The 13,777-nt window shown below is 35.8% G+C and overlaps 1 protein-coding gene across 1 annotated transcript in view; it reads left to right on the top strand.

Annotated features, from left to right (window-relative positions):
• SLC8A1 (solute carrier family 8 member A1) overlaps nt 1–13,777 on the top strand; it is a 480,484-nt gene that overhangs the window by 347,760 nt on the left and 118,947 nt on the right. The window contains exon 7 of the mRNA XM_053711941.1: nt 2,052–2,120. Coding sequence (XP_053567916.1) covers nt 2,052–2,120 — 69 coding nt within the window. The remainder of the gene's footprint in view (nt 1–2,051; nt 2,121–13,777) is intronic.

Genomic DNA, 13,777 nt, shown 5'->3' with positions numbered 1-13,777 from the left:
AAACCTGATCACATATTCTTAAGTGCGCTGACCCAACGTGAAAATATTATTATTTCAAATTCCAATGTTCTCCACATAGCACATTATGTTCTATTTTTTAATAAATATATATTTCCATAGATTTATGATGGTATTTTGGTACAATAAATATAAATATATATATATATATATATATATATTTATATATATATATATCGTTCGTGGGAAACGGCACTCGCCAGCTATTCATCCACCAGGTGCTCGGCAGGGTAAATACATACAGTAAAGGAGAACTGGATCCAACGGTCTGTATACCATTGAGAAAGGCTCACGATAGAGCAGAAACGTCTGGTTTCTCTTTTTTCTGAATAAATCGGAGTTTGAAAAATTTCCTGTGTGCCGGCTGTCCTTGGATCGCATTCAACAACGGAGGCCGTCCGTTGGATCCAGTTCTCCTTTACTATATATATATATATATATATATATATATATATATATATATATGTGATTATATAAAGTTATAGATATATACACACATATATGGGAATATCTATTTATAAATACTTAGAATATATTCCCCTATGTGAAGAAAATACACAGTATAACACTTTATTAAATATAAATATTGCATAAATATGGTTTTTTTTCATGTTTTCATCTACTTAACCGTAAAGGGCTCTAATACACTTATTTATATATATATATATATATATATATATATATATATATATATATATATATATATACTGTATATATATATTTGTATATATATATATATATATATATATGTGTGTGTGTATTTATGTGTTTTTATTTGCATATATGTCTGTAAATACATATATATATATATATATATATATATATATATATATATATATATATATACACATATAAATACAGAAATACATATGTACACACATATAGACACACATATATATAGTATACATACATACATATCTTTAGACATGTATATGAATGTATCTCTTTTTTTTTTCTAACACCTGAGATGTTTGAGCCCTTTTTTTGTGCAATTGTATTTAAAATAATTATTATTAGATAGTGTTATTATGAGTCTAACTGTACTTTAACATGTGAGCTCTGAGGAAACGCTATCCCATTGAGCGTTAACTTCAATTGCACTCAAGTTATCACGTTTACTTTCAACTTGACGCAAACGGATGTGATATACCGCCTGCACTTAACTGTTAGCGCGCCACTTGTAATCTGGCCCTTAATGTTTAAAATTCATAAATTACATCTATAAAATTGAAAATGAATTATAATTTGTAGTTAGTATTTGTTAATATCATATTGGAAGCACATAGTTGTCAGCTTGCGTTGACCATTCTGCAAATAAGGGATTAATGCTTTTTGTAGAAAGGACACAATTTAGTTTTTTCCATTTAAGTGAGAATGCAGATCCCCAAATCAACAGTACAATTAGTACTTCTTTTGGCATTAAAACAAACATGAAATGAGCTCTGTAACTGAATTTCCCACTGAACCCAATGAAATAAAGGTTAATTCAACGCTAAAGCAGTTCACAAAAAGTACTGCAGTATGAGAAATCCTGTAATGCGCCACAATTAAATATCTACATGGATGCAATTAAAAATTTGCTAGAGCTTATTTTATACAAGCTTTAGCTGTGGTTCTATGCCAACGTTAAAAAGAGATTTACCCTTATAAAACATTAGAGAAAAGGCTCTTGAGTGTATTTTAGAAAGATTTAAATAGTATTTATGTAGTGAAAAAAACAATGGAATAGACATTCTAAATTGAATCCTCGTTCTCCAATAAAAATGTAATTGTGTTTTGTAAATAAAGAAAAGCAGCTTTTTGTGATAGGCTTTATATCCTTGTTACACCGGCACTCTTTAATCATTGCGGCACCATTAGTAGTAAAAACAGACTAGAAAGAATAGAGAGTACTAAAATGTAGCTGACTTATAGTGTGTGCATGACTGTGTGAAATGGGTACACAAACCTTCTGCTATACTAACATCACTTTGTGAGCCCATCATCTTTACAACCCAAACTCGTCTTTTCATTCTCGCTGATCATGTTGCTAGGCAAACCTATCTTCAGGAAAGTCCAAACTAGAGACCGTCCTTTTCCATCTTCTATTATCAACCTCGCAGGTACTTTTTTTTTAAATAATTAAACAGTATACTAACACATTTTCAGTTTTATGGATTTTGTTCCAAAAAATATTTTTCCTTATAAACATAATATTTGAACAGAATGAATATCTTTTGTTAGCTAAAAATGTTTGTAGGCAAAATAAAGCCATATTATATCCATGTTTAAAAAATAATAATAGATGATTGTGTTTGCTGATCCAGTCAAAAGTATCACCTAATTGATGTTTTCAGAACCTATATGTCATTTGTAGGGAGTTGGGCGAATGTTTTGCAACAGTCAAAAAATTAAACAAATTTTAACACATCCATTCGTTTGTTTTGAATTTCAAATGTTTGCACAACATTCTAACATTTGTTTAATGTAATGGTATTTCTAACGCTTTATTTATATGTAATATACTATTCGAATTATGCAATATTCAAAAAAAAAAATTGACTTTATATATTTGTAATAGTATTTCTAATGCTTTCTTTAAATGAAATATTCAAATTATGCAATATTCGAAATATAAATATTTGAATTGATATATTTGTATCTATTATTTATCGATTTACCAAATTCCCAATAACATGAACTATTGAATTTCTGAATAGTATCTGTGAAATCGAATGTTACATTCAAATTTTCGAATGTGGACATTCGATCTAATTATGAACATTCAAATTCGAGTGACATTCGCAAACTGTAAAAAGCATTCGATTATAGAATTTTTAAGATTTGTTGTTCATATGTAAATCAAATTTCTACAATAACAATCTTTCTAACATTCAAATTTGAATATAAACACATTCGCCCATCCCTAGTCATTTGGTACTTGTATACTAGTAGGTGAAAATAGTTTGACACTGCTTATGTGTTTATCATAAGTCATTGTGAGCATCAAAGAGCATTGTTTGCAGTTTTAAATAAAATTATGGATAAGTATATTATTATATTACTTACATATTACATACATATTCTTATGTGGAAATATGTTTTCCTGATTTATCAGAGAGCTACGTTAATGATAATTGCTCAATAACAAAAATTAAGCAAAATATTACAAAGGTCAGAAAATTTGCAAGGAAGATGAAGAACTATAACTCACATTCATTCCAAATGTTTCTATTAATTGAATGTTAATATTAAAATGTGAAATGTAATATTTGGTTATTCAAATTTAACATTACAATTAAATATTGATTTGCAGACACTGAATGCTAATATTCAAATGTTGCATTCAATAAAGGGATAATTAACATTTGTATGCAAAATAAAGATTATTTCAACTTTTTACATTCATTTAGAACTAACATTTTTTATTTGTAAAGAATGTTCTGAAACATTAGTCCAACTTTAATTGAAATAGTTTTTTTATTGTCATACACATAGAAAATTACAAGCCACATTACCTTGACTTATATATCACAATTCCCCCCTTGACCCCCGATGAAGAACAAATAGTCCAACAGTAGTCTGTCAAGAGTGGAAATATCGATCGAATGACCATTGAATCAGCAAGTCCAACAGAGAGTGTTATTTCGATCTAGACTGTGAAGCTTGCAATGTTACATATCTATATAATACTATCGGGGTTTGGAGAGTGGGAGCATGGGAATAGCAGGGAAAAGGACACAAAATAAACCAAGATATACAAGGTAGTTACTTTCCCCTCTCCTCTCCCCACCCCCGATATCCATTTTGCGTATGTTTGTAGTATCTCCCTTTTAACAACATTTCAACAAACAATAACTTTATCTTAAAAAACAAAAACCATATCCAACTTGCCTGCCGCGCCTCTCCTCCATCGCCGAACCTGGGAGAGGGGTCCCCCCCCCCAGTATAAGGTTTAGTCCGAGTCTCTAAGTCATTTTACCTTCTCTAGTATCTTATGAATTTTCTCCCGCACCCATTCTACCTGTTACTTGGTTGGTCGTCTTTGGGAGTCTAGGTCGTTAGTGGCCAGCTAAAATCCAGTAGTTCCACACCTTGAAGAATTGGTCTTGACTACTCTGTATAAAGGCTATCGTTTCCGACATTTTATAGGTGATTTGAATCTTATCTATTACTTCCCCCCAAGAGGGTACCCCTATCTTCCAGTGTCTTGCAACACATATTCTAGTTGCTGTACATAGAATGCGAATAAACGTGTTAATAGCTGCATTGAACGGTCTTACCCTATCATTTAATAGTGCTTGTGAAGCAGATAGGGAGATAGTTTCAGATAGAACCTCACTAAGAAGTCCAGATAGCTTAGACCATATTTGATTAACCTGAGGGCAATCCCACCACATATGCATGTATGTACCTGTTTCAGCGCAGCCTCTGTAACACAGCTTATTACCTCTTTGGGTGTAATGCGAGGTGATGATAGGGGTGAGATACCATCGAAATGATGTCTTAATACTATTCTCTCTAAAGTCTGCACTAGTTAGCCCTTTACTAGATGTGTGTAAAATGTTTTCCCAGTCTTCTAGTTTGTGGTTTATATTTAGTTCCTCTTCCCATTTCGTCATAATAGATGTCTTAGAGGTAAGTTTAGCTCTCTGTAGTGTTAAATATATTGCAGAGATTGCTTTTTTGGGTCTCTGTGTTGCGTTACATAAGTATTCAAGGGTAGTTAGTCTTGTATCAGATCTAAGCACTCTAAACTTGGTAATAGCTGAAGCTACTTGTAAGTATAAAAACCACTGTAATTTTTCTGGTGCAATTTTATCCTGAATTTGTTGGTAGGTAGCTATTTTATTATTATGTAAGAAGTCCGCGACCCTGTATAGTCCTTTGTTTTCCCATTTTCCGATCTGTAAATGAAAATCTACACTCAGAAGTGTTCTTAGTGGTCTAATCACCGAATCTTTGGGAATGAGGTGTAGTGAACTGGTTAGCCCAGTCCAGGTCTGCATCATCTCTACTGTAGGCCTGGAGGCAGATGTATCTTTAACGGGTTGTTTCCATTGTCCCCACAATAAGTCTTCTGGTCGTCTATATCCCGCCATCAAAGTCTCCACCCTTACCCACATTATGTCATCTGAGTTCTTATTCATCAGGGTAGTTTGTGCTAGTCTAGCTGCCTGGTAATAGTGAGTCAAGTTTGGAACCCCCACTCCCCCTAAATGTCTGTGTTGTTGTAGTACGTGTGAGGGGATTCTGGCCTTTTTACTTCCTCTCAAAAAGCCTATGAGATCTAATTGCAATTTTTTTAAGTCGGTTGAGGGAACCCTAATTGGGAGGGCTCTAAAAAGATACAATAATTTGGGGAGAATATTCATTTTTATTGCCGATAATCGGCCATACCAGGAGAATCCACCTTTTTTCCATTTGTTAATGTCTTTTCTTATCGTTTTATATAAGGGGATATAGTTTAATTTATACAGATCTGCTATATTATTTGGTAGTTTAATCCCTAGATATTTTATCGCTGCATTGGCCCATGAGAATTCAAAATTAGTCTCTATTAATTTTCGGGTGTGGTTAGGTAGAGAAATGGGAATCGCTTCGCATTTCTCCAAGTTGACTTTGTACCCCGAGACATCAGAGTATTCCTGTAGAACCCGATATAAGTTGGGAAGTGACATAAGTGGCTTGGTTAGTGTGAGAAGCACATCATCTGCAAATAATGACACCTTGAATTCTTGACTCCCGATTGAGACTCCATGAATATCTGGGGATAGGCGAATAGTCGCTGCTAATGGCTCTATACAAATTGCGAACAACAATGGTGAGAGTGGGCAGCCCTGTCGTGTTCCGTTTAGAACCTCTATAAGTTTTGATTGATACCCCGCTATTCTCACATTAGCTGTTGGATGTGAGTATATACTTTTAATAGCTTGTAAGAACTCTCCGTGGAAACCCAATCTATTTAATACCTCTAGCATATAGTTCCAATCTATCCTGTCAAACGCCTTCTCTGCGTCCAACGAGAGGACCAGAGAAGGCGTTTTTGTTTTGCAGAGGAAATCAACTAGGGAGATTGTGCGCCTTGTATTATCTGGGGCTTCCCTATCTTGAATGAAACCCACTTGGTCTGGGTGGATCAGGGATGGTAAGTGTATTTTTAGTCTGTTAGCTAAAATTTTGGTAAAAATCTTGATATCCTGATTAATTAAAGAGATGGGTCGATAACTCTGGCACAGTTTTGGATTTCTTCCGGGTTTGGGTATAACTACTATTTTGGCTTGTAAAATCTCTAAGGGGATTTCTTTACCTTGCAGAATATCGTTACAAAATGAAACTATATGCGGAATTAAGATAGATCTAAATAGTTGATAATATTCCCCTGGGAATCCATCTGGGCCTGCTGCTTTCCCTGGTTTAAGATCTTTTATGGCATTAATGACCTCCATAGCAGTAACCCTAGCGTTTAGTTTATTACTAATCTCTTTATCTATAGGGGTAAGTTTGGCTTCATCTAAAAACCTCGTCAATAGTTGGGTGGTGTTGCTGTTTGGTTTTGTTTTTTTACCATCGTATAGACAAGCATAGTACTGTGCAAAAGTATCGGCAATCTCTTGGGGGTTTGAGGTGTTTGCTCCATCACTTTTTTGGATGAGTGGGATTGTATAGGATTTGGTCCTCTGCCTCAATTTGTAGGCTAGATATCTGTCAGGCTTGTTAGAATATAGAAAATAGTGTGATTTTAGTCTGTGGGCCGACCTTATTGAGGAGTCATTCATAATTTTAGCCAATTCTTGTCTTTTAGTTTGTAATTGTTTAAGTGTTTCTGGTGCTAGAGTTTGCTGATGATACCTGGAGAGAATGTCTATCTGCTTTTGTAAGGTGTCTGTTTGGAGTCTATTGGCTCTGGTGAGAGCTGTTTTTTCCTTGATGAGTAAGCCTCTAAGATAGGGCTTATGTGCTGCCCAAATGGTAATTGGGTTGGAGGCCGTCCCTACGTTAAAATCCCAGTATTCTGTTAATGCCTTAGATAAGGACTCCCGTGTTTTAGTGATTTTTAGTACATACGGATCATAGGTCCAAGAGCGAGTTGCACTAGTTTGAAAAGTTTTTTTAAAATCTATTTGGACAATTGAGTGGTCTGACCACGCGCATGCGTGAATCGTGGAGGAGATTAGGTCTGGAATTAGGGTTTGGCTCATATAAATGTAATCCAATTTGGAGTAGGATTTGTGGGCACTGGAGTAATATGTGAAGTCGTTAGTCCTACCATATAGCGTGTCCCAAGAATCTAAAACATTATGTTCTAGAAAGATTTCTTTTAGCTTTTTGATTGTGGAGTTATGCCGTAATTGCGTTTGAGATAATGTGATTTTATTGCTACAGTGGTGTGTATGCATAGAGACATTAAAGTCCCCCCCTAAGATAATTCTGGATTGTGACCACTGGGTTAATAATTGAGAGATACGAGTAAAAAAGGCTGCCTGTGATTCGTTCGGAGCATAAACATTACATAGGACTATCTGTTTATCGTGTATTCTTCCCTGTAGTATCAGAAATCTGCCTTCTGGGTCTCTAATTGTGTCTTCTATTACAAAACCTACCGATTGATGAATTAATATGGAAACCCCTCTCTTTTTTTTGTCAAATGTGGAATGGAAGTGTTGGGTATATCCCTTAGCCCAATATTTAGGAATTACCTCCCTAGTGAAGTGTGTCTCTTGAAGCAGTACAATGTTTGCTTTTAATCTGGTGTATTGGGTCAATGCTGTCCTACGTTTAGTGTCTGTATTTAGGCCCCTAACATTGTGTGAAATTAGTCGTAGATTGTTAGTCATTACTCACAGTGTCTTTGGTGGGGAACCCCTCTCCCCGGTACGTTGTTACAGTGTTCAGCAAGACAGTCTTCAGGCAATGGTGGAGCTGACTTCCCATGGTAGATGGGATATGTCGGCGAAGGAGGCGGCACGGCAAATCAAAAACAAAAACATAAACATATAAATTAGTAAACAATTCAGTTAATCTTCCAGCAAAGGTATATCTCATGAGGCTACTGAATCTATATTTCCTGCATGGAAAGAACAACATGAAAAAAAAGAAGAGAACATCACCCTTAACCCCACCCTCCCCCTGAAAGAAAAAGATTTTAATCAAAAAAACTTCGTTGCTTAGTGCAACAACTGTAAGTATTTATACTATATGGAATTTGGCATCTTACAAACCAGTAATTATCAGGTTCTGAACATGGCATGCTCAATAGTCCTTCTATGTGACTACAGTCCTGAGATGGATCATCTTATCTAGAATGTTCATAGAGAGAGATTGTCAAGGTTTATTTTTCCTCTTGGGAACTTTGGTCCACCTTTGTCTCTGGCTGTGGGATGTGTCCTCTTGTGTGTGGGATGGATCTTCTCTTCCCTTTAGCTGTGGTATTTCTGGCGGTTCTAATTGTAGACTTCGGCATATATCCGGAATTTCTGTAACTTCTTTGAGGTTCAAGGATCTACCGTTGTGTAGTATATAGAGGCAGAAAGGGAAACCCCACCGATATCTGATCTGATGTTTTCTTAGGAGTGCTGTTAATGGCCTTAATTGGCTTCTCCTTAGGAGAGTTCGTATGCAGAGGTCTTGATAGAATTGTATTACCATTCCCTGAAACTTAAAAGTAGGGTGTTTCCGTGCCGCTGCAATTATTTCCTCTTTTTCTAGGAATCTAAGAAGTTTGACGATAACATCTCTGGGAGGTGTATCTTCTTTGGGTTTCGGTCTTAAGGCTCTGTGTGCCCTTTCCATTAGAAATTTCTCTTCACTCACTTCTCCAGTAATAGCTTGAAATAGTTGGTGAAGATATATTGGTAACTCTTCCGTCGAGACTGTTTCTGGAATCCCCTTCAGTCTCAGGTTACACCTACGACTCCTGTTTTCTAGATCTTCAAGCTTGTCTTGCATCTCATTTACTTCTTGCTGCTGTGTTGAAACCTTTTGCGTGAGATTAGTTAACTCTTCATTTGTAGAAACCTCATTTTCCTCCAGGCTAGCTACTCTGGAGCCTAACTCAGAGATTTCTTGCTTTATATCTGCTAAACTAGTTGTAACTGTGTTTTGAAAAGCATCTATTTTTTCCCAAAGCTTATCAAAGTTCTTATTGATATCCTGCTTAGATACCAAGGCCTTAAGGTCTGCTCTTGTAGCTGGGATAGTGTCTTCATCATTTATCTGTGAGTCTGTCTCAGAGTCATTATCTTCCTCTGCCGCTGCATTTACAGATTCCAGCATTTTCTCACTTCTAGACGATTTAAAGAAAAGAGAAGCAGGTGCTGGTTTAGATCCCTGGGTGGTTTTATTCTGCTTTCTGACTGACATGATGTATGGAGGCAGCTAACGTGTGTTCAGAATACAAGAGACAAATCAAGAGGTTATAACTGAGGTCCTGATATTAAGGATAGATGCAGTTTAAAGTACCTAGATCTTGCAAATGGATGAGTGCTAGAGTAGAGGTTTATTGCAAATAGGCCGTTAACAGTTCATTTCCCTTTTTGGGCAGATATGCTCTGCTGCTGTAACCTGCTACTGCAGGGCCTGGATAGTTGATCACTTTTAGGGACTTTCATGCAAAACCTTTCAATTCTCTGCTGTAGATCATCAATCATTTAAAGTGAGAGTCGTTTCAAAGCCCAAAATAAAATATATAACATGTTTCCCTCTGGTAATATGATGCTGGTGGATAGTTAAAGATATAGCAAAAACACAGTCAGCCACATAGCAATTATGGTAGATAATAAACGATAGGAGTGTGTGTGAGCTGTGTCTTAGTATCTGTAGATTTTGGCTTAATTCATTTCTTTGGGAAGCATAATGTAGTTTCCTGCTTGAAAACTTTGAGTCATCTTGTTAACGTTATGCTGACAGTATATCTTTTGGGCCTTTGTGTGTGAGCAGGGATTCCCAGATGCTTGTGTTCATTTGTAATAAAGCATGGCTTAGTCCATTTGTGCTCTCATTAAATATTGGTAGTGTCTCTATCATAGTCTTGAATGAGTGCCATGATTGGTGATATTTATTGCCCCACACTGATAAGTTATAGAGCTCCCAGACCCTCTTACCGCGTTTTCAATTGTGGTCTATTAGCCCTCCTCCGTTTCCGGAGCGTCTTCACAGCTTTACAGATGGTGTATAGGGTCAGACCGTTGTGTCCGATTGCTTAGAAGCCCTCTTCTATGTCTCAGGGCATAAGGGACTGTTTGAGCGCTCAAGTTGGTTGAATTATGTGGCGCGCTGTCTCCCGATAACAGCTACGCCATGTGGGTAAGATGGCGACCGGGATCAGTCTGCTCCATAAAGCTCTGTGGTAAAATATTACCGGTATCGCCTCAAATCTCTCCAGCTAGCTCTTTGCGATATCCACTATAGTCTCCTGAGTGTTCAGCAGTTTGAATTAGGCATAGATGCCTTTAGATGCTCACATTTATTACAGTTCAGCACGGAGCTCAAATGTTAAGCTGCCATCTCCTTTGAGCTCCAGGCTCCGCCCACCATTAGTCCAACTTTAAAGGGTCACTGAACCCAAATTTTTCTTTCGTGATTCAGATAGAGCATGACATTTTAAACAACTTTCTAATTTACTCCTATTATCAAATTTTCTTCATTCTCTTGGTATCTTTATTTGAAATGCAAGAATGTAAGTTTAGATGCCGGCCCATTTTTGGTGAACAACCTAGGTTGTCCTTGCTGATTGGTGGATAAATTCATCCACCAATCAAAAACTGTTGTCCAGAGTCCTGAACCAAGAAAAAGCTTAGATGCCTTCTTTTTCAAATAAAGATAACAAGAGAACGAAGAAACATTGATAATAGGAGTAAATTAGAAAGTTGCTTAATTGTATGCTCTATCTGAATAACGAAAGAAAAAAATTGGGTTCAGTGTCCCTTTAATCAGTTGTATAAAAATAAGTTAACTATAAAAAAGCCGTTATCATTAGCATTATAGCTGGTTATATCCATTTTCAATAAATCCTGTTGTTATTCATATGTATAGACTTTACATATGAATAACGTAATTTACAGCGCTGCAGAATCTGTTGGCGCTCTACAAATAATCTATAATAATAATAGACTTGTTTAAGAATGGCTTAAAGCAATAATTAACCCATTTTTTCATATATGCTTCGGATAGAGGATATTTAAATTAGAAAGTTGCAATTTTAAGCAACTTTCTAATTTACTCCTATTATCAATTTTCTTCGTTCTCTTGGTATCTTTATTTGAAAAAGATGGAATGAAAGTTTAGGAGCCGGCCCATTTTTGGTTCAGCACCCTGGATAGCGCTTGCTGATTGGTGGCTACATTTAGCCACCAATCAGTAAGCACTACCCAGGTGCTGAAACTAAAATAGACTGGCTCCTAAGCTTTCATTCCTGCTTTTAAAAAAAAGATACAAAGAGAACAACAACAAATTGATAAACTGAGTAAATTAGAAAGTTGCTTAAAATTGCATGCTCTATCTGAATCATATAAAGGAAATGGATTTAATATCCCTTTAATATGCTGATTAATAATGTCTTACTAGGCAAAGTGCATTCATGTTATGTTTGTAATAAAGAAAAAGTTATGTTACCCTGGTCTTGCACATCTCACAAACCTGATGCTCTGTCTCTGGTTGACAGAGCATCTAAACCAGTGGTCTCAAAGTACAGGCCCTGGGGCCATATGCAGCCCTCAAGATAGTTTAATCTGGCCCTCTCTTGTTTAATAGGTAAACCATTTATATGGGCTGTCGATTTTTTGGGGGGTTCTAAGAAATGTAACTAGTTGATGTTCTATATAGACACTCACAAGATAAATATAAAGACAAGCGTCCAGTGTAGACTCCCACCATGCACTGCTTGGATATATGCTTAGATAACGTTGTTATACAGTTCAAGAATTATCACTTCACTTGGCACTCACAAGATAAATATATAGACAACTGTGTATGTCTATAGTGGGCTAGAACCCCCCCCCCCCATGCAATACTACTTGGGTAAATGTCACTTCCAATTCCTAGTATATCCAGTTTCAGAGCACTTACTCAGTCCAAGCGGCCCCCATGGTAGAAGAACACTTGGCCAGTGGCCCCCAGGTACATTGAGCTTGATACCCCTAATCTAAACCCATCTAAATAAGATTGTCTTAATATTTACATGTCTACAGAAGAAACATTTTTAGCTTGAAATGGTGCTGGCTGAACTTATTTATTTATTTATTTAATCTATATGTATATCTAATGCCTGCACTAGTCCTGTATTCTGCAGGAGGGTTCTGATTTGCTACCTTTATTAAGGTCTTCTGCCATAATAGCTGCAGCATGGCTTAGAGTAATCACAGCAACTTTACTTAAGGGTTAAAAGTGCTTGTTGTATTAAGACTTTTAACTCTACTTCATCTCTGTGCAAGCCCCTCCCCCTTTTTAAATTACCATCATAGTCCACACCCCCTTGAAAGTACCACCGGTTTCAAGCCCTGTCCCTTTTTTATATTAAGCTCCTCCCCTTTCCTTTTGAGGTTTATGCTTTGAGAAGAGTTTTTTTTCCATATGTCAAGACAATGTTATCATTTCTGTTCTTCTTACAAATAAGCCAGGACCAACACAACAGATTACTCCTTGTTTATTAAGGGTTACCACAGCTTTAAATTGCAGTTTACAGACTCTCATTACTGAATTAACATGAGATGCTTTTTTAGTAAACTTACAGTGCAGGAGAGAGCCAATTGCTTCTAGCGTTTACAGACAGTAACATATGTTTTGTCAGTTATAATGAACACAAAAAGGACTTCACATTTGGTATTAGCTAAAGCTAATTTCCTTCTCTGATGATAAAAGAAAAAAACAGTTCACTTTGACACACTAAGTCCTCCAGCACTAATTCTCTGCTTCTTGATAAGCAGACGGAACCTTTAATAAACTGCAGCATACTTGCCTTGTAGACAGATGTACAATATACAACTCATTTCTCTTCTACTTTGTTTTCCCGTGTTCCAGAATCTCTCAGTATTTATTGTTACTAATGCAATATTGCAATTCATGGATCACTTGGTGTAACTATGTACATATGACATCCAAAAGCATAAATTCAAAATTGTTCCATTTCTCCAATAAGTTAATTTTTTATTCCAAAATTGGGAACAGACGTAAAGCTCAATTATAATGCTAAAGTAATATTTTTTAAGTAATTTGTAGGCTTGAAACGACCAGTAAATACAGTAGATATACAGAATCGACAAATGCATGATAAAAAGACAATGCAATAGCACTTAGTGTGAACTTTAAATAAATGGTAAATGAGAAATTTCAGTTATGTCTTTTTTCCACTCCCCCTGTATCATGAGACAGCCATCAGCCAATCACAAATGCATATATGTATATTCTGTGAATTCTTGCACATGCTCAGTAGGAGCTGGTAACTGAAAAAGTGTAAATATAAACAGACTGTGCATATTTTGTTAATGGAAGTAAATTTGAAAGTTGTTTAAAATTGAATGCTCTATCTGAATCATTAAAGTTTAATTTTGACTTGAATTTCCCTATAAATATTAATTTAAAGGTACACTTTACTGAAATATTTTCTACCATACATGTGAAAGATCAGTATTTAAATATGTTGATATTGTTTTTGTCTTAAAAAATGTAAAGTAAAAGCTCTGTAAATTTAAAATTAAACCAATATGGCGGTACTAGCTTTGTACTTTCCTAATACTGTTCATGGACTGATGCATACTTAGGCCCAAATTCTAGAAAGATCTAT

The sequence above is a fragment of the Bombina bombina genome, chromosome 4 (genome assembly GCF_027579735.1).
Source record: "Bombina bombina isolate aBomBom1 chromosome 4, aBomBom1.pri, whole genome shotgun sequence".
NCBI lineage: Eukaryota > Metazoa > Chordata > Amphibia > Anura > Bombinatoridae > Bombina > Bombina bombina.
The sequence above is the reverse complement of the archived record's forward strand: the minus strand, read 5'-3'. Positions and strand labels throughout refer to the sequence as shown.